The sequence below is a fragment of the Mytilus edulis genome, chromosome 12 (assembly GCF_963676685.1).
Source record: "Mytilus edulis chromosome 12, xbMytEdul2.2, whole genome shotgun sequence".
NCBI classification, from domain to species: Eukaryota; Metazoa; Mollusca; class Bivalvia; order Mytilida; family Mytilidae; genus Mytilus; species Mytilus edulis.
In genome coordinates, this window is record NC_092355.1 from 12,742,128 (window position 1) to 12,756,065 (window position 13,938).

Consider the following 13,938-nt stretch of genomic DNA (forward strand, 5'->3'; position numbering starts at 1 on the left):
ATTTCTTGATCTTAGCGTCACTGATGAGTCTTAAGTAGACGAAACGCGCGTCTGTCGTATTAAATTATAATCCTGGTATCGTATTACGAAATGGAAATATGATCATTCATGTTTTCAATACGTTGTTTCTAACTTCGTTAAAATTCCATTGTATTTACTAGTCTTTTGAATTCTGAATACTACCTACCTTATACGATGCGTATTAAGTAAGAATAATTTGAATATGTTGTGTTGATTATTTGTCGGAACTCTACTGGTCCGAGACCATAGTTATTTCGTGGTGCATTTCCTTTAGACAATAAAAGAAAATTAAAAAAAATCCCACCTGAGCTTTCCGATTATATTTGTTCAGTGTGTTTGACATCTTTTGGACAAATTATATTAAAACTATAGAAAACGTATGGCAAATTTTATGTCAAGTGCGTCTTGAAATCTTTTGACAGCATCCCAAAAACGTATTTTAACCTTATTTAGTTGGACCAAATCACTACTTGACTTTCAAATTCATGACCCAATTTGTTTTTTCAAAATCAAAGGACGATAACTGTTTACTCGGACCTACTGATGATATAACTCTTAATTTTCTAAATTTCGAATCTTCATAAAATGTATAACAACATTTCGCGCAATCTGTATGTATAAAAGTTAATTTCTTAATCATTTAATCAAAGGATGTATACATATGTAAACGAATCTTTACGCAAAGTTTGTTTTCAAACCAAATTATATAAATTAAGTATAAAGTAAAAAAAAAAAAAACTCATTAAAGATAAAACGCTAAATATTTTGCACACTTGATAAACATTCGTTCTTCAAAAGACTCATCGGGATACAAAACTACTGACCTGAACTTAGTCTAATGTTACAGCATATGAATCCATTTTGTTTAAATGTTTATCAAGTGTGCAAAATGTTTAACGTTTTATCTTTGATGAGTTTTTGATGTTTTTACTTTATACTTTATTTATCTTATTTCGTTTGACGACGACATTTGCGTAAAGATTTGTTCATACACTTATACATTCTTTGATGCATTAATTCATACAAAAAAAGAAGAGGTAGAATAATTGAAATAAATCTTTAAGAAATTAGTATTTTAAGAATATGTTATCATACGTTTTATAAAGAGCTGAAATTAATAAACTTGACAGTTACTGTCAATTTATTATTATTCGTTGAATACCAATTTTCGTGGATTTCGTGGGTTCAGAGGAACTACGAATTTAAATTTCAACGAATGACAAAATTCTAAAGGAATGAATGCAGACTTTGCTAAAACAAAGAAATTGAGTATCCACGAATATGTGAGTTTTCTTCAAACCACGTAAATTGGTAGCTACAGTATATCATCAGTAGAGTTCCAACCAATAATTAACATAAATATTATAATTGTTCTAACTCGATACGCATGGTATAATGTATGTAGTATTCAGAATTCAGAATTCAGAAATCCAAAAGACTAGTAAATACCATGAAATTTTAACACAGTAAGAATCAATTCATTAAAACCTTAATCATATTTCCATTTGTAAGAGGTTTCATCGAAAGATAATATTTTTCTAGTCAGCTGCAAAGAGGTGAATCCTGTAATATAAAATTAAATTTGTTGTTGTCCATTCGTTTTATGTGTTTGAGCTTTTGATTTTCCTATTTGCTGAGGGAAAAGTAAAATCACAAAATACTGATCCCCGAGGAAAATTCAAAACGGAAAGTCCAAATCAAATCGCAAAAGCAAAAGCTCCAACACATAACACGAATGAATAATAACTGTCATATTGCTGACTTTCCGTTTGAATTAGCATCTGATTTCGTTATTCTTGTTTTTACTTAAATGTATTTCCCTTAAACGGTGCTAGATTCATTTTTCCATCTTCAATATCAGACCAGTACCAAACACTAACTAAAGGCTCTAAAGAGCCTGTGTCGCTCACCTTGGTATATGTGAATATTAAACAAAGGAAGCAGATGGATTCATGACAAAATTGTGTTTTGGTGATGGTGATGTGTTTGTACATCTTACTTTACTGAACATTCTTGCTGCTTACAATTATCTCTATCTATAATGATCTTGGCCCAGTAGTTTCAGTGGAAAAGGTTAGTAAAAATTTACAAATTTTATGAAAATTGTTAAAAATTGACTATAAAGGACAATAACTCCTTAGGGGGTCAACTGACCATTTTGGTCATGTTGACTTATTTTTAGGTCTTACTTTGCTGTACATTATTGCTGTTTACAGTTTATCTCTATCTATAATTATATTCAAGATAATAACAAAAAACGTCAAAATTTCCTTAAAATTACCAATTCAGAGGCAGCAACCCAACAACCGGTTGTCGGATCCATCTGAAAATTTCAGGGCAGGTAGATCTTGACATTCAAAACAATTTTACTTTGTCAGATTTACTCTAAATGCTTTGATTTTTGAGTTATAAGCCAAAAACTGCATTTTACCCCTATGTTCTATATTTAGCCGTGGCGGCCATCTTGGTTGGATGGCCGGGTCACCGGACACATTTTTTAAACTACATACCCCAAAGACGATTGTGGCCAAGTTTTTTCAGAGGAGAAGATTTTTGTAAAAGATTACTAAGATTTACGAAAAATGGTTAAAAATTGACTATAAAGGGCAATAACTCCTTAAGGGGTCAACTGACCATTTCAGTCATGTTGACTTATTTGTAAATCTTACTTTGCTGAACATTATTGCTTCACCGGACACATTTTTAAAACTAGATACCACAATGATGATTGTGGCCAAGTTTGATTAAATTTGGCCTAGTAGTTTCAGAGGAGAAGATTTTTGTAAAAGTTAACGACGACGGACGCAGGACGACGACGGACGACGGACGACGGACGCAAAGTGATGGGAAAAGCTCAGTTGGCCCTTCGGGCCAGGTTGTTCATTCATAAAATTATCGTTCATTCATAAATTTATCGTAAAATAAAAATCACTACACAGGTTATACGTGTAGTGTAAATGACCACCTGTAATCTAAAAATAGCGGTCTCACTAATAAGGACAAGAAGAATTTTAGCGACAAGAAGAGTCAAGAACGGACAAGAAGAATAAATTAAGCGACAAGAAGACTATTTAGCGACATGAAAACTTCTCGTATCGCATGAGGATGACACATATCAAATGAACAATTATGTGTGGGACTTAGTTTTAAGAAATGATGTCAAAGTAACACTATGAAAATATTTTTAGTAAGCTGAAATATATATTTATTTTTTTCATGTTTATGTCTTGTAAGTTATTCTATTTCTGTCCCATTTTTCAACATTAGCGTCTCGAAAGGTGAAATGTTTTAACTGAATGGTTAATTTAAATTAATTATGAAAATTGTTAAAATTAAATAAATAAAAGTAATTATTGCCCAGTTACAAACACTACCAGGGGATAATCCATAATTACCCCCAACTTTAGCCTGGTAAACTTGTTGTCTCCTTGTGAAATATAAAACATATTAAAAATGAGTTCCTACTTAAGTCTTTTATTGATATAAAGTCAAAACCTTCTTGCTTTTCACTAGACAACCATGTCCTGTCAGGTTTAATTCTTATATATGTAGATGAAAAATAAAAGTCCCCAAAACATTAACATGGCAGCAATTGCTTTTACAGCCTTTAAGGCTTTGATTTTTTTACAGAAGAGTGTCCAACATGCACTTGCACTGCACTATAATAATAGTAGAATAGAATTATTATATACAAATAGATGAAAATTATATATACATGCAATCGTAATATCAATAATATATATAACAACAAACCAGTGTATTCTCTACGAATATTATTATATAAGTATAATAGTCCAAGGTATACTGATTTCTTGCACTGCAATATAATAGTTATTACAATGAGGCTGAATTTCCTGTCATTTATTCATCATCCAAGCACGAACTTCTATCAGAACAAAAATATCTCTGTAAATTAACCCAAGTTTCAGGTATAGAGATGTGATCTGTTTCTGTGACATGCGCTTTTGACCATCCACAAGAACCTGCGGTCATCCGATGTTCAGTACTTCAGTACTTTGATTTTCATGGTTATCAGTTTTTCAAAGTCAATTAAACCACATATTTACCGAAACAAAAGACAGTAATTGTTTTATTTCATTTTCTGGGAGAAATGTAATGTAATGTTTACCAAAACCAATTGTACATATAATGTTTTTTTTAACAAAATTATGCACGTAAAAGCCCCCGACGTTTTGCAAGGTGAATATATATGCTTATTTATTCAAAATCCCATTCATATAGAAAAACTTACTAAAATTTTATCAATGTGGAATAAGAGTTTATATTTAGGATAGTAGGTATCCATTTGCATGCGCATGATTAGCATGATTAGGGATTAATGAGAATTAGAAGGTAACCATTATGGATTAACATGATTAAATGAGAACTAACTATATATAGTACTTATCCATTTAATGATTAGGGTTTAACATGTTTAATGAAAATTAGTACATTTTTTAAGTACCCATTAGAGATTAATGAGAATTAGTAGCTATACATGTAGGTACCCATTAAATATTTATGATCACGAGTATTTAAGTGAATATTGCGAATGAGAATTGAATTGTCAAAAGATTTAATTGTGAATGGTACACGGTGGGTATGGTTGTCCTGCGAGAGAACGTTCTGTGCTGGTGATTTGGTCCTGATTCTGTGCTGGTGGGGTTGTTTACATTGTATCAGAAGGGCAATAAAACGACTGTTTTGTTGCTTAATTTTTCTCTGATGCGTCATAAGTTCCATGCAAAGTATATTACAACAATATTATATTGCAAAAGTCGTGCAAGTTCGTTAAATGGAATTGTCCTGACGCTGTGCTGGTGATAAGAAAAACGGTCCTGGTTCTGTGCTCCTATGTCCTGGTTCTGTGCCTTTATATTTTAGTTAAAAGTGGCATATATTCAAGATCATTGATGCTGTACTGTTATTGACTAATTGATTGTTGTCTGCTTTCTTGAAATTGACTTGTTGTGAATCTGTTTACTGTTATTATTATTTTTTAAATTAACTGTAATCTTATTTATTGGCCTGTTAATGGAACCCTATTCATTGCTATTTGCCCCCTTTTAAGATAAGAAAATATGTTTACGATTTTCGGGATTACGATCATTTTGCAAGATCACCAAAATACGTTGTAATTTATACAATACTTATATAAAGTAGATGATGTGGTATGTTTGTTGTCAATGGACAAATTTCCATAAGACACCAAAGGAAGTATGTGTTAACAACCATACATCATCGTACGACCTTCAACAATAACCCATAAAATAAAAATGTAAAAGGTTTTGCATAAAAATGGAGAGCAAAAATATAGAACAAAGGACTTTCTGAGCATTTAAATCATATGTCTTTAACAGCTTAAAACACAATTGTTTGTGAACAAATTAGTGCTGACTATAAGAATGACAATAGTATTGCGGGTTTGTTTGTTTGGGTTGTTGTTTTTTTTTTGGGGGGGGGGATAAGTTAGAGCGAGGTTACAGTGAACGTTTTAAGCTTGGAATAGTTTCCCGTAAGATTTAAAAGTTGTATTTTAAAAGAAAAATGTATCTTATAGCTATTAAGAATCACTTGCTGTATCTGTAAGATTTTTTCAACATAATTGTTTTGTCTGAACGGTTATCAGGTGTTTTTTTTTCGAAAGTTCGATAGAACACTACAAAAAAAATCACTATTTTATGAAAGGGTAGACTAGAATATGTCAGAGAATGAAGACGAAATAACCTAGAGAACACTAACAAAACTAAGATTTCTTAGCTTTTTCATTTCAAAATTCCAAAATAAATAAATATTTTTGATAAAGAATTACGGGGGAGGAAGTTAACAATGTGTCCTACTTTTCTTTATTTAAATATTTTTATGAATACAAATCAAATGTGTAATAATAATAGTTACAGCCGATTCCATTAAGTATGTAGGCAAAGGTAATATCTTTGGTTAGCTTACTTGTTAGCTAAACAGTAAAGTCATTGTTAGGTAAGGTATACTACCCTCCTTTCGGAGTAGCCTGGTCCTACAGACAGAAAGATGTGTCATTTGTCGGACTAGTCGACTCTTAAAGTAGGGTAGTTTACATAACCTAACAATTCTGTAACTTTTCTGTTCAGCAAGCAAGATAACCAAAGATATTCCCTTTGTCTACACACTCAGACGCGCGTTTCGTCTACAAAAGACTGATCAGTGTCGCTCGAATCCAAAAAAGTTACAAAGGCCAAATAAAGTACGAAGTTGAAGAGCATTGAAGCCCAAAATTTCTCAAAGTTATCCCAAATACAGCTAAAGTAATCTATTCCTAAGGTAGCATGTAGCGTTCATTTACTAATTGTAACAAAAGCAATATAGTCGAACTTATTGTAACAGAACTATTTGGAAATCAATGTAGCATGAACAAAAAGTGTTCCCTCCATGATAGTCTTGAACATAAAAACCAAATATTGAATAACCGCCACTGCATATCTTTTGTGTTCAGTGGGACGCAGTTTAAACGAGGGACGAAAAATACCAGAGGGACAGTAAAACTCATAGATTAAAAATAAACTGACAACGTCATATCTACAAAAAAATAAAAAAATATAGACACATAATAGTACACAAGACACAACATAGAAAACTATATACTAAGCAACACGAACCTCCCCAAAATCAGGGGAACACTATAGGGAAAAACTTTTTTGTCACAACACTGTAAAAAATTCAAACATACTGTCTACACGGTTCTGTGTCAACACTTGTTTTATAAACAATTAAAGTTTCTTAATTTTGTTTTATTTACTTTCAATTCTTAGTCAACTTATTTTATAATTAATTCATTCTGTGCATTTAACTATTATCCAAGAACACTTTATTCATAATTTATTAGTAAATAGTTTCTTTAATTATCACACATTTTTGCATCATTTTACTAATACAATGATTATGTGTACATAGAAATGTCAAGCAATATGTTGCCTTGTATGTAATCTTAAAAAAAATTCACATGAACGAAAGATAAAAACCCATTAGAATTGTTAATATAAGGAACAGGTTTTTACGATATTCAGTGTATTGAATCTTAAAATAGCATACTACGTCATGGTGTACGTGGAAGACACTACATTTGATATCCGACAAGCGAGCAACCGGCAATATATATATTTGGTTGTTCATACAACACTTATCATAACAAGTGACAAACCAAGCTTTACTAAGATGAAAATTGTAGCTATCTTTTTCATTGTTATTGCAGCCGTGGTGATGATTCATCATGTGGAAGGTAAGATGAAACATTAGTTATTGCTTTCCCTTTCTTTTACCTTATTTGCATTAACAGACTTTAATCTGATATTCGTCATTCCCTGATTTTATCCCTGAAGAACCATCAAAATATGTCATTTAACCCCCTTTTGGTCATTTCCTTGTTTTATAACAGATAGTTTAAAAACCATTTTAAAATTTTATAGAATCCTTGTGAATAATAACTCAACAAATACACGGACATTTAATGCTCATCGTTCTAGTGTCGTTATCTATTCAATTAATATCTGTCTTTTTAACAAAATTTTATAGTTAGTTTTAAAATCTGTATATTGTATTCAATTTTTTTCTAGAAATTAAGCGCGATATTTCTTTATCTATCAGACTATTTTCATTGAGTAAACTGTATACACGTTTATAACAGTTACTGTTAACCTCATTGGAATAATAGATCATGATAAATATATCAAACATTGTAATTATTCAAAACAGTGAAAACATTCACCAAACAAATATCTATCTTATAATTTTCATTGATAATATATTTATACTTTCTTAGAACAAAAGAATCAAGCAAGTAATTCTTCTGCATAAATAATTTATCTACCCACTTATATTTTGATATCAATACATTTATCAATTATTTTATACTAATTAAAGGAAGAAGACGAAATGTGCATAATGAAAGAAAAGAAGCATTTAGAAATAAGATTCGAAAGTATGAAAGAAAGGAAAAATGCAGGAGAAACAACGGATATGAAAAAGATGGTATGTAATAATATTTGATATACATGTAGACTATAAAAATTATTATAACGTTGTCATATTAACTGTACTCAAAGTTTCAAATATTATCATTATTTGTAGAATTATTTTCCTTTGTAATTTATTTCCTATTATTTTTTTTTATAAGTAAGTTTGTTTTTTTCTCTTTTGAATAAGTGTTGGACAGGATTGTTTGCCTTATAGTAAAAATTTGTACTATTTTTTTTTATAAAGTAGGTTGCTTGAACTGTAAAGACGCATGTAATACAGACGTTGCAGGCCAGGAGTATATTGATATAAATGGAGTGTGTTCCGGTAATAATACATGTTGTAAACCCTGTTCTGGTAAGATCATAATTAATGATAACATGATAACCTCAAAAAACAAATATATAATGATTCTAAAAGTAACACTCATACCTTTGATCTTTTAATATGAAAAATACCTTTGATAACTATTTGGAGCATTTTTGGGGTTAAGATAAACTATCTGTATTGATAATTATTTATATGAAAATGATTAATATGTGTAAAAAAATAATTTCTATTCGTTTGGAGTTTCCATCAGATAACAATTATTTTGTTTTTTAATTTCCAACTGTTTTGAATCTTAATTATATTTCATGAAAAGATATCATAAGGTTACGAAAATTGTTGAACGGACTGATTTGACATCTAGTCGTAATTTATGGCAAATTAATTACGATCATAGTAAAATTTTGTTTTTTGTTTATTATTCATGAATCATATTTTAAAAGTACTAAAAGGCAGTTTAAGTCAAACTACGAATATATGTTTCTCATTTTTTTCCCTTTAGAATACACAAAAGAGCAAATTTAGTCTTTTGAAAGCAGATAACATTTATTTTGAATCACATTTTCTTTAAATGCTCGTAATTACTATGTTACATCTAAATTATGATCTTTCCAGATACATGTGGTGGAAGTTTCACTGGACCGATGGGAAGTTTTACTTCACCAAATTTTCCATCAAATTATTGCAATAATCAAAATTGTTATTTCAACATCACGGTTGAGGATGGTGATAGAGTAATGCTGAACTTCACAACCCTTCATACAGCATTTGATGGTGATTTTCTTCAGGTATATCTATTCTAAATGCATTAATGTTTTCTAGTTTTAATTTAACTCATAATTTCAAATAAAGTTGATGCTTTGATTTCAGATTTTGAAGCAAGTAAAGCGGACAATTTAAGTTCTATTATTGTTTTCCTCTGGATTATTTTTCTCCATTTTCTACATTTGTCAAGTAAAGTATTTTTCTTTTCGACATGTAAGTGAACCCTTATCTAAATGTAATTAATGAACAAACATTGATAATGGAGTGAATGTGAAATATCAAGTCAAAATAAAATGCCATCATAGGTTTAACAACTAAAATCATTCGATTCAAACACATATATACTGACTTTATCAAAAGATCGGAAACGGGGTCAACTTTGTATTATTCGTAAAGCAACAAACAAAACAAAAACAACTGCAGAACAATATGAAACAGAGGAATTTTGGTATTTAGTGTTTTTGTTTTTATAAGTCATCGAATGTCAAGCTTCATTTGATTTGACTCATATTTTATAAAAACAACGACATCAATATTTATGATAGTTGCATTTGTAATATTTTACAAATAGAATAATACTCTAACTAAAATACTATATGAATAGTTATAATTATATAATGTTTTATGTACATATACTATTCAACAAAAGAAACAATATACAAATTTGAAATCCAATTTATCATAATATATAGTAAATAGAAAAAACTGATTTTTCCAATGAAAAGCATTCATTTGTATAGCAAATGTATATGATAAAAAGATTCTGAGCAAATTGAAAACAATTGAACACAGGGGTTAAATCTATTTTGCGGAAAATTATGACAAATGTCGTAACTTCATATCGTAGATGAAAATTTTAAAAGTATTTAAATATTTGAAAGGCATTCCAAATTTTAAGCAGACCATGCTTAAATTTCCAAGTTCTAATATATAATTATTGGTTGAAAATACATTTTTTTTTGTAAAACTTTTTTTAAGTTTAAGACCAAGTGGGCAAATATTTACCTTGCTACAGTGTATCCTATTTCATTATATATGGAAATGCATTGCTTTGTATCTTTTATTTTGTTCACTAGTATACATATACATTTTTGTTTCTTTGAAGATATATAACGGAGAAATTGAAGATACCTTTGAGACATTTCTTTATAGAGGTGGGCCGTATCCTCCAACAGAAATTGATGTTTCTGATAATCCTTCTTCTAACAAAATTATCGTTCACCTCCATTCTGACGAAACACAAACCCAACCTGGGTTTCAAGTAACTTATAAAACATTTTGGTAAGTGCGTCTGACATCTAACCACAACTTATTTAGTTAATGATAATTTAGAGTTAAGTAAAACAGAACATGATATTGTGGCAGAAACAATGCTGAAATCAATAAAAACATGAGTATTAAAAGAGACAGTGAACAAACAACTGTTTATGAAACACAACACAAAAAACTAAGTAGCAATAATCTAACAGGAGGGTTTTGACAGGTTAATATTTCAAAAGAAGCACAGTAACGGGAAACCGGAAGGTTGGCATTACATTATAGATTGTACTTAAATTATTCTTATTCATCAATTTCACTATACTACTATCAAAACATAAACACACCTGCATACCAACAATATTACTTTAGGATAAACAGCTTTTATAGACTTTTTTGTATTAATTGAATATAAACCAAAAGTCGTTAATGTACAAATTATGTTTCAGCGACCTAGTTAACATACCGATTATTTGAAAAACCTATAACAATATGGTTGAACCTTATAATTCATCAATTAGTTTTCATCCCTATTTTTTCTTTGACTGCCTTTTGTGTATTTACCGTCAAATCCACAATTGACATGTCGCAACCACAAGTGAACTATTAAATTAACCAGCTACAATCAGTACAAGTTCGATTAATGAAATATAAATCATTTACGAACATTGTTTTTGTAATTAAATTTAAAATGTTTTCTCAAGCTATTATCCAAATTGTTAAGCATTATTAAAGGAATATTTCTTCGGCATTTTTCTTCTAATTCCAAATTTCTTTGAACTCTTTGACCACATGACAAGATCACAGTCAACATAATATTTGCATGGATTACCAAAAAGGTATCAGCACCATGGCCAATCGATGGGTAAACTGAGGGGAAACATAATATAGTACCGATCCCATCACATATGTAATTTGTGAAAATGTATTTTTTTTAAAATACTGATATGCACATACGTATTTAAAAAACGCATTTAGGCGCTTGTAATTTGATATATAAATAACATATTTTGCTTGCATGAGTAAAGTTATTAGTTATCCTTTATAATCTGTTATATTTACTCGGCAGTAAGCAAGAGTTTGAGGTAGAAGTGTGGAGATAAAAAAATTATAAAACCTGTAAATCTAGTTAGGATTTTTTTTATTCAACTGAATAATGCCTCTTCATTTAGAATATCAGTCAAAAGGTCAATTCTCATGTAAAGACACCCTTAAGTCATCTGATATTTCAAAAAATATAATACTTTTGGTAAAACATGTGGTTTTCAAATTTCTAGCAGTATTTTGTTTTGCAATCCAAACAGTTGAGAATGGACATGTTTATCATTTCAAGCTGATGAATGAAGTAAACATGTAAACGTATTTTATTTCATATTATTTGTTTTAATTTTTGTTTCAGAAGACAGACCTGCACTTACATGTACATGACTAAGTGGAAATACAGCTTATAGAAACTTATGAAACAAACACTCCATAAAATACGTTTAAAACCAGCTATGTTAGTCTTAGATGCATGAATCATTTAATTAGTTATTATTGACTTTGAACTAGCTGTCAGTAACTGCAAGTACTCTCAGATCTATACTTTGTGTTTTGTTGTTGTTGTTGTGATGTACAAGTACCAAGCCTCGTCTACTTTATGTTTTTGTTACATGTAATTCTACTTGTATACATCTGATGAATTAAACCATTTTCAACTGCTTGTTCATGTTGTTATAGTTCGTTCTTATGTTGTACTGTTACACAAATTTGTTAGGTTTTGGGGAGGGTTGGGCGCCCCTAACATTTTAAACCTCGCCACATTCTGTGCCTGTCCAAAGTCAGGAGCCTTTAAAGCAGTGGTTGTCGTTTGTTTCTGTGTTACATAGTTGTTTTCCGTTCATTGTTTTGTACTTAAATTTGGGCCATTAGTTTTCTCGTTTGAATTGTTTTACGTTTGTGATTTCGGGGCCTTTTATAGCTGGCTATGCGGATGGGCTTTGATCATTGTTGAAGCCTGTACAGTGAAATATGGCTGATAATTTCTGTGTCATTTGGTCTCTTGTTGAGAGTTGTCTCATTTGAAATCATACTATATCTTATTTTTTTATTTCTATTTTGCTGAGTATCACATGTCTTGTAAAATGCTAAAATATCGTTTCTGGTTTCAAAAGTAAAATCATAAAAATACTGAACTACGAGGAAAATTTAAAAAGGAAAGTTCCTAATCAAATGGTTTTATCAAAAGCTCAAACACATCAAACTAATAGGTAACAACTGTCATATTCCTGACTTGGTACAGGCAGCTAAACGCGAGAAAGAAGACGTACAAACTCTTTCCGAATGGATAAAGGCTGTCAGGCCGTTGATACAATAAACTCATCATAGATACCAGGATTAAAAATTTCATATTTACACCAGACGCGCGTTGCGTCTACAAAAGACTCGTCAGTGACGCTCGAATAAAAAAATATTAAAAAGGCCAAATAAAGTACGAAGTTGAAGAGCATTGAGGACCAAAAATTCCTAAAAGGTTTGCCAAATACAGCTAAGTTAACACTACAAACTGCTCAGAGTCTGAATTGACCAATTTTTTTTTCGAGCACACATTTTACTCGACTAGTCTCGACATTGTCTCAACTGTACTTAACTGTACTTAAGTGTACTCGACTAGGTCACGACTTTACTTAATTAGTCTGATTCAGTACTTGATGATCTTTGTGTAGTCTGAAATAGTCTTGACCAAGGCTCGACCTGTCTCGACCTGTCTTGACTAGTCTCGACCTGTCTCGACTAGTCTCGACTCAGTCTCAACCAGTCTCGACCTGTCTCGACTAGTCTTGACCTTCAAATTTAGTTTAGACTGGTATAAATCAGCCCATCTAACTAAATTAAATATTGATCTTACAAAATTCAAGATTAATAGGTAGTTTGATTTATTGCTGTGAAATGAAAGAATTTAATTTTACAATAGGTAAAAATAAAAATTATTATATAAATTCAGATAGACATCTTTAATTTTTTTTATAACTTTATCAAATCAACTTGGATTTTCATCAAACTATGCAGCTATTTTAGATATATATCAAGCTTACTGAATCCCATGTCAATTAGTTTTTTGTTGTATTGCTGTAAAATTTAAGAATTAAAGTCATCTTGGTAAAAAAAAGCTAGGATTTGCTATTGGGACAAAATAGAGATAGTACACTTTAATTTTTTTAATAACTTTTTCAAATCAACTTGGATTTTCATCAAACTATGCAGCTATCTTAGAAATATAATGAGCTTACTGAATCCCAGGTCATTTGGTTTTTTGTTGTATTGCTGTCAAATTTAAGAATTAAATTAATCTAGGTAAAAAAAAGCTAGAATTTGCAGTTCAAACAAAATAGAGATAGTACACTTTAAATTTTTTAATAACTTTTTCAAATCAACTTGGATTTTCATCAAACTATGCAGCTATCTAAGATATATATCAAGCTTACTGAATCCCATGTCATTTAGATTTTTGTTGTATTGCTGTCAAATTTAAGAATTAAAGTAATCTAGGTAAAAAAAAGCTAGGATTTGCAGTTTTGACAAAATAGAGATAGTACACTT

General features: G+C 30.4%; 1 protein-coding gene across 1 annotated transcript; it reads left to right on the forward strand.

Annotated features, from left to right (window-relative positions):
• Positions 1-7,119: 7,119 nt before the first annotated feature.
• Positions 7,120-12,061, forward strand: LOC139499434 (tumor necrosis factor-inducible gene 6 protein-like). The gene is made up of 6 exons (XM_071288111.1): positions 7,120-7,276; positions 7,918-8,025; positions 8,257-8,367; positions 8,953-9,125; positions 10,208-10,383; positions 11,759-12,061. Coding segments are annotated over exons 1-6 (633 nt in total). The 5' UTR covers positions 7,120-7,212; the 3' UTR covers positions 11,760-12,061.
• The last annotated feature ends 1,877 nt before the right edge of the window (positions 12,062-13,938 follow it).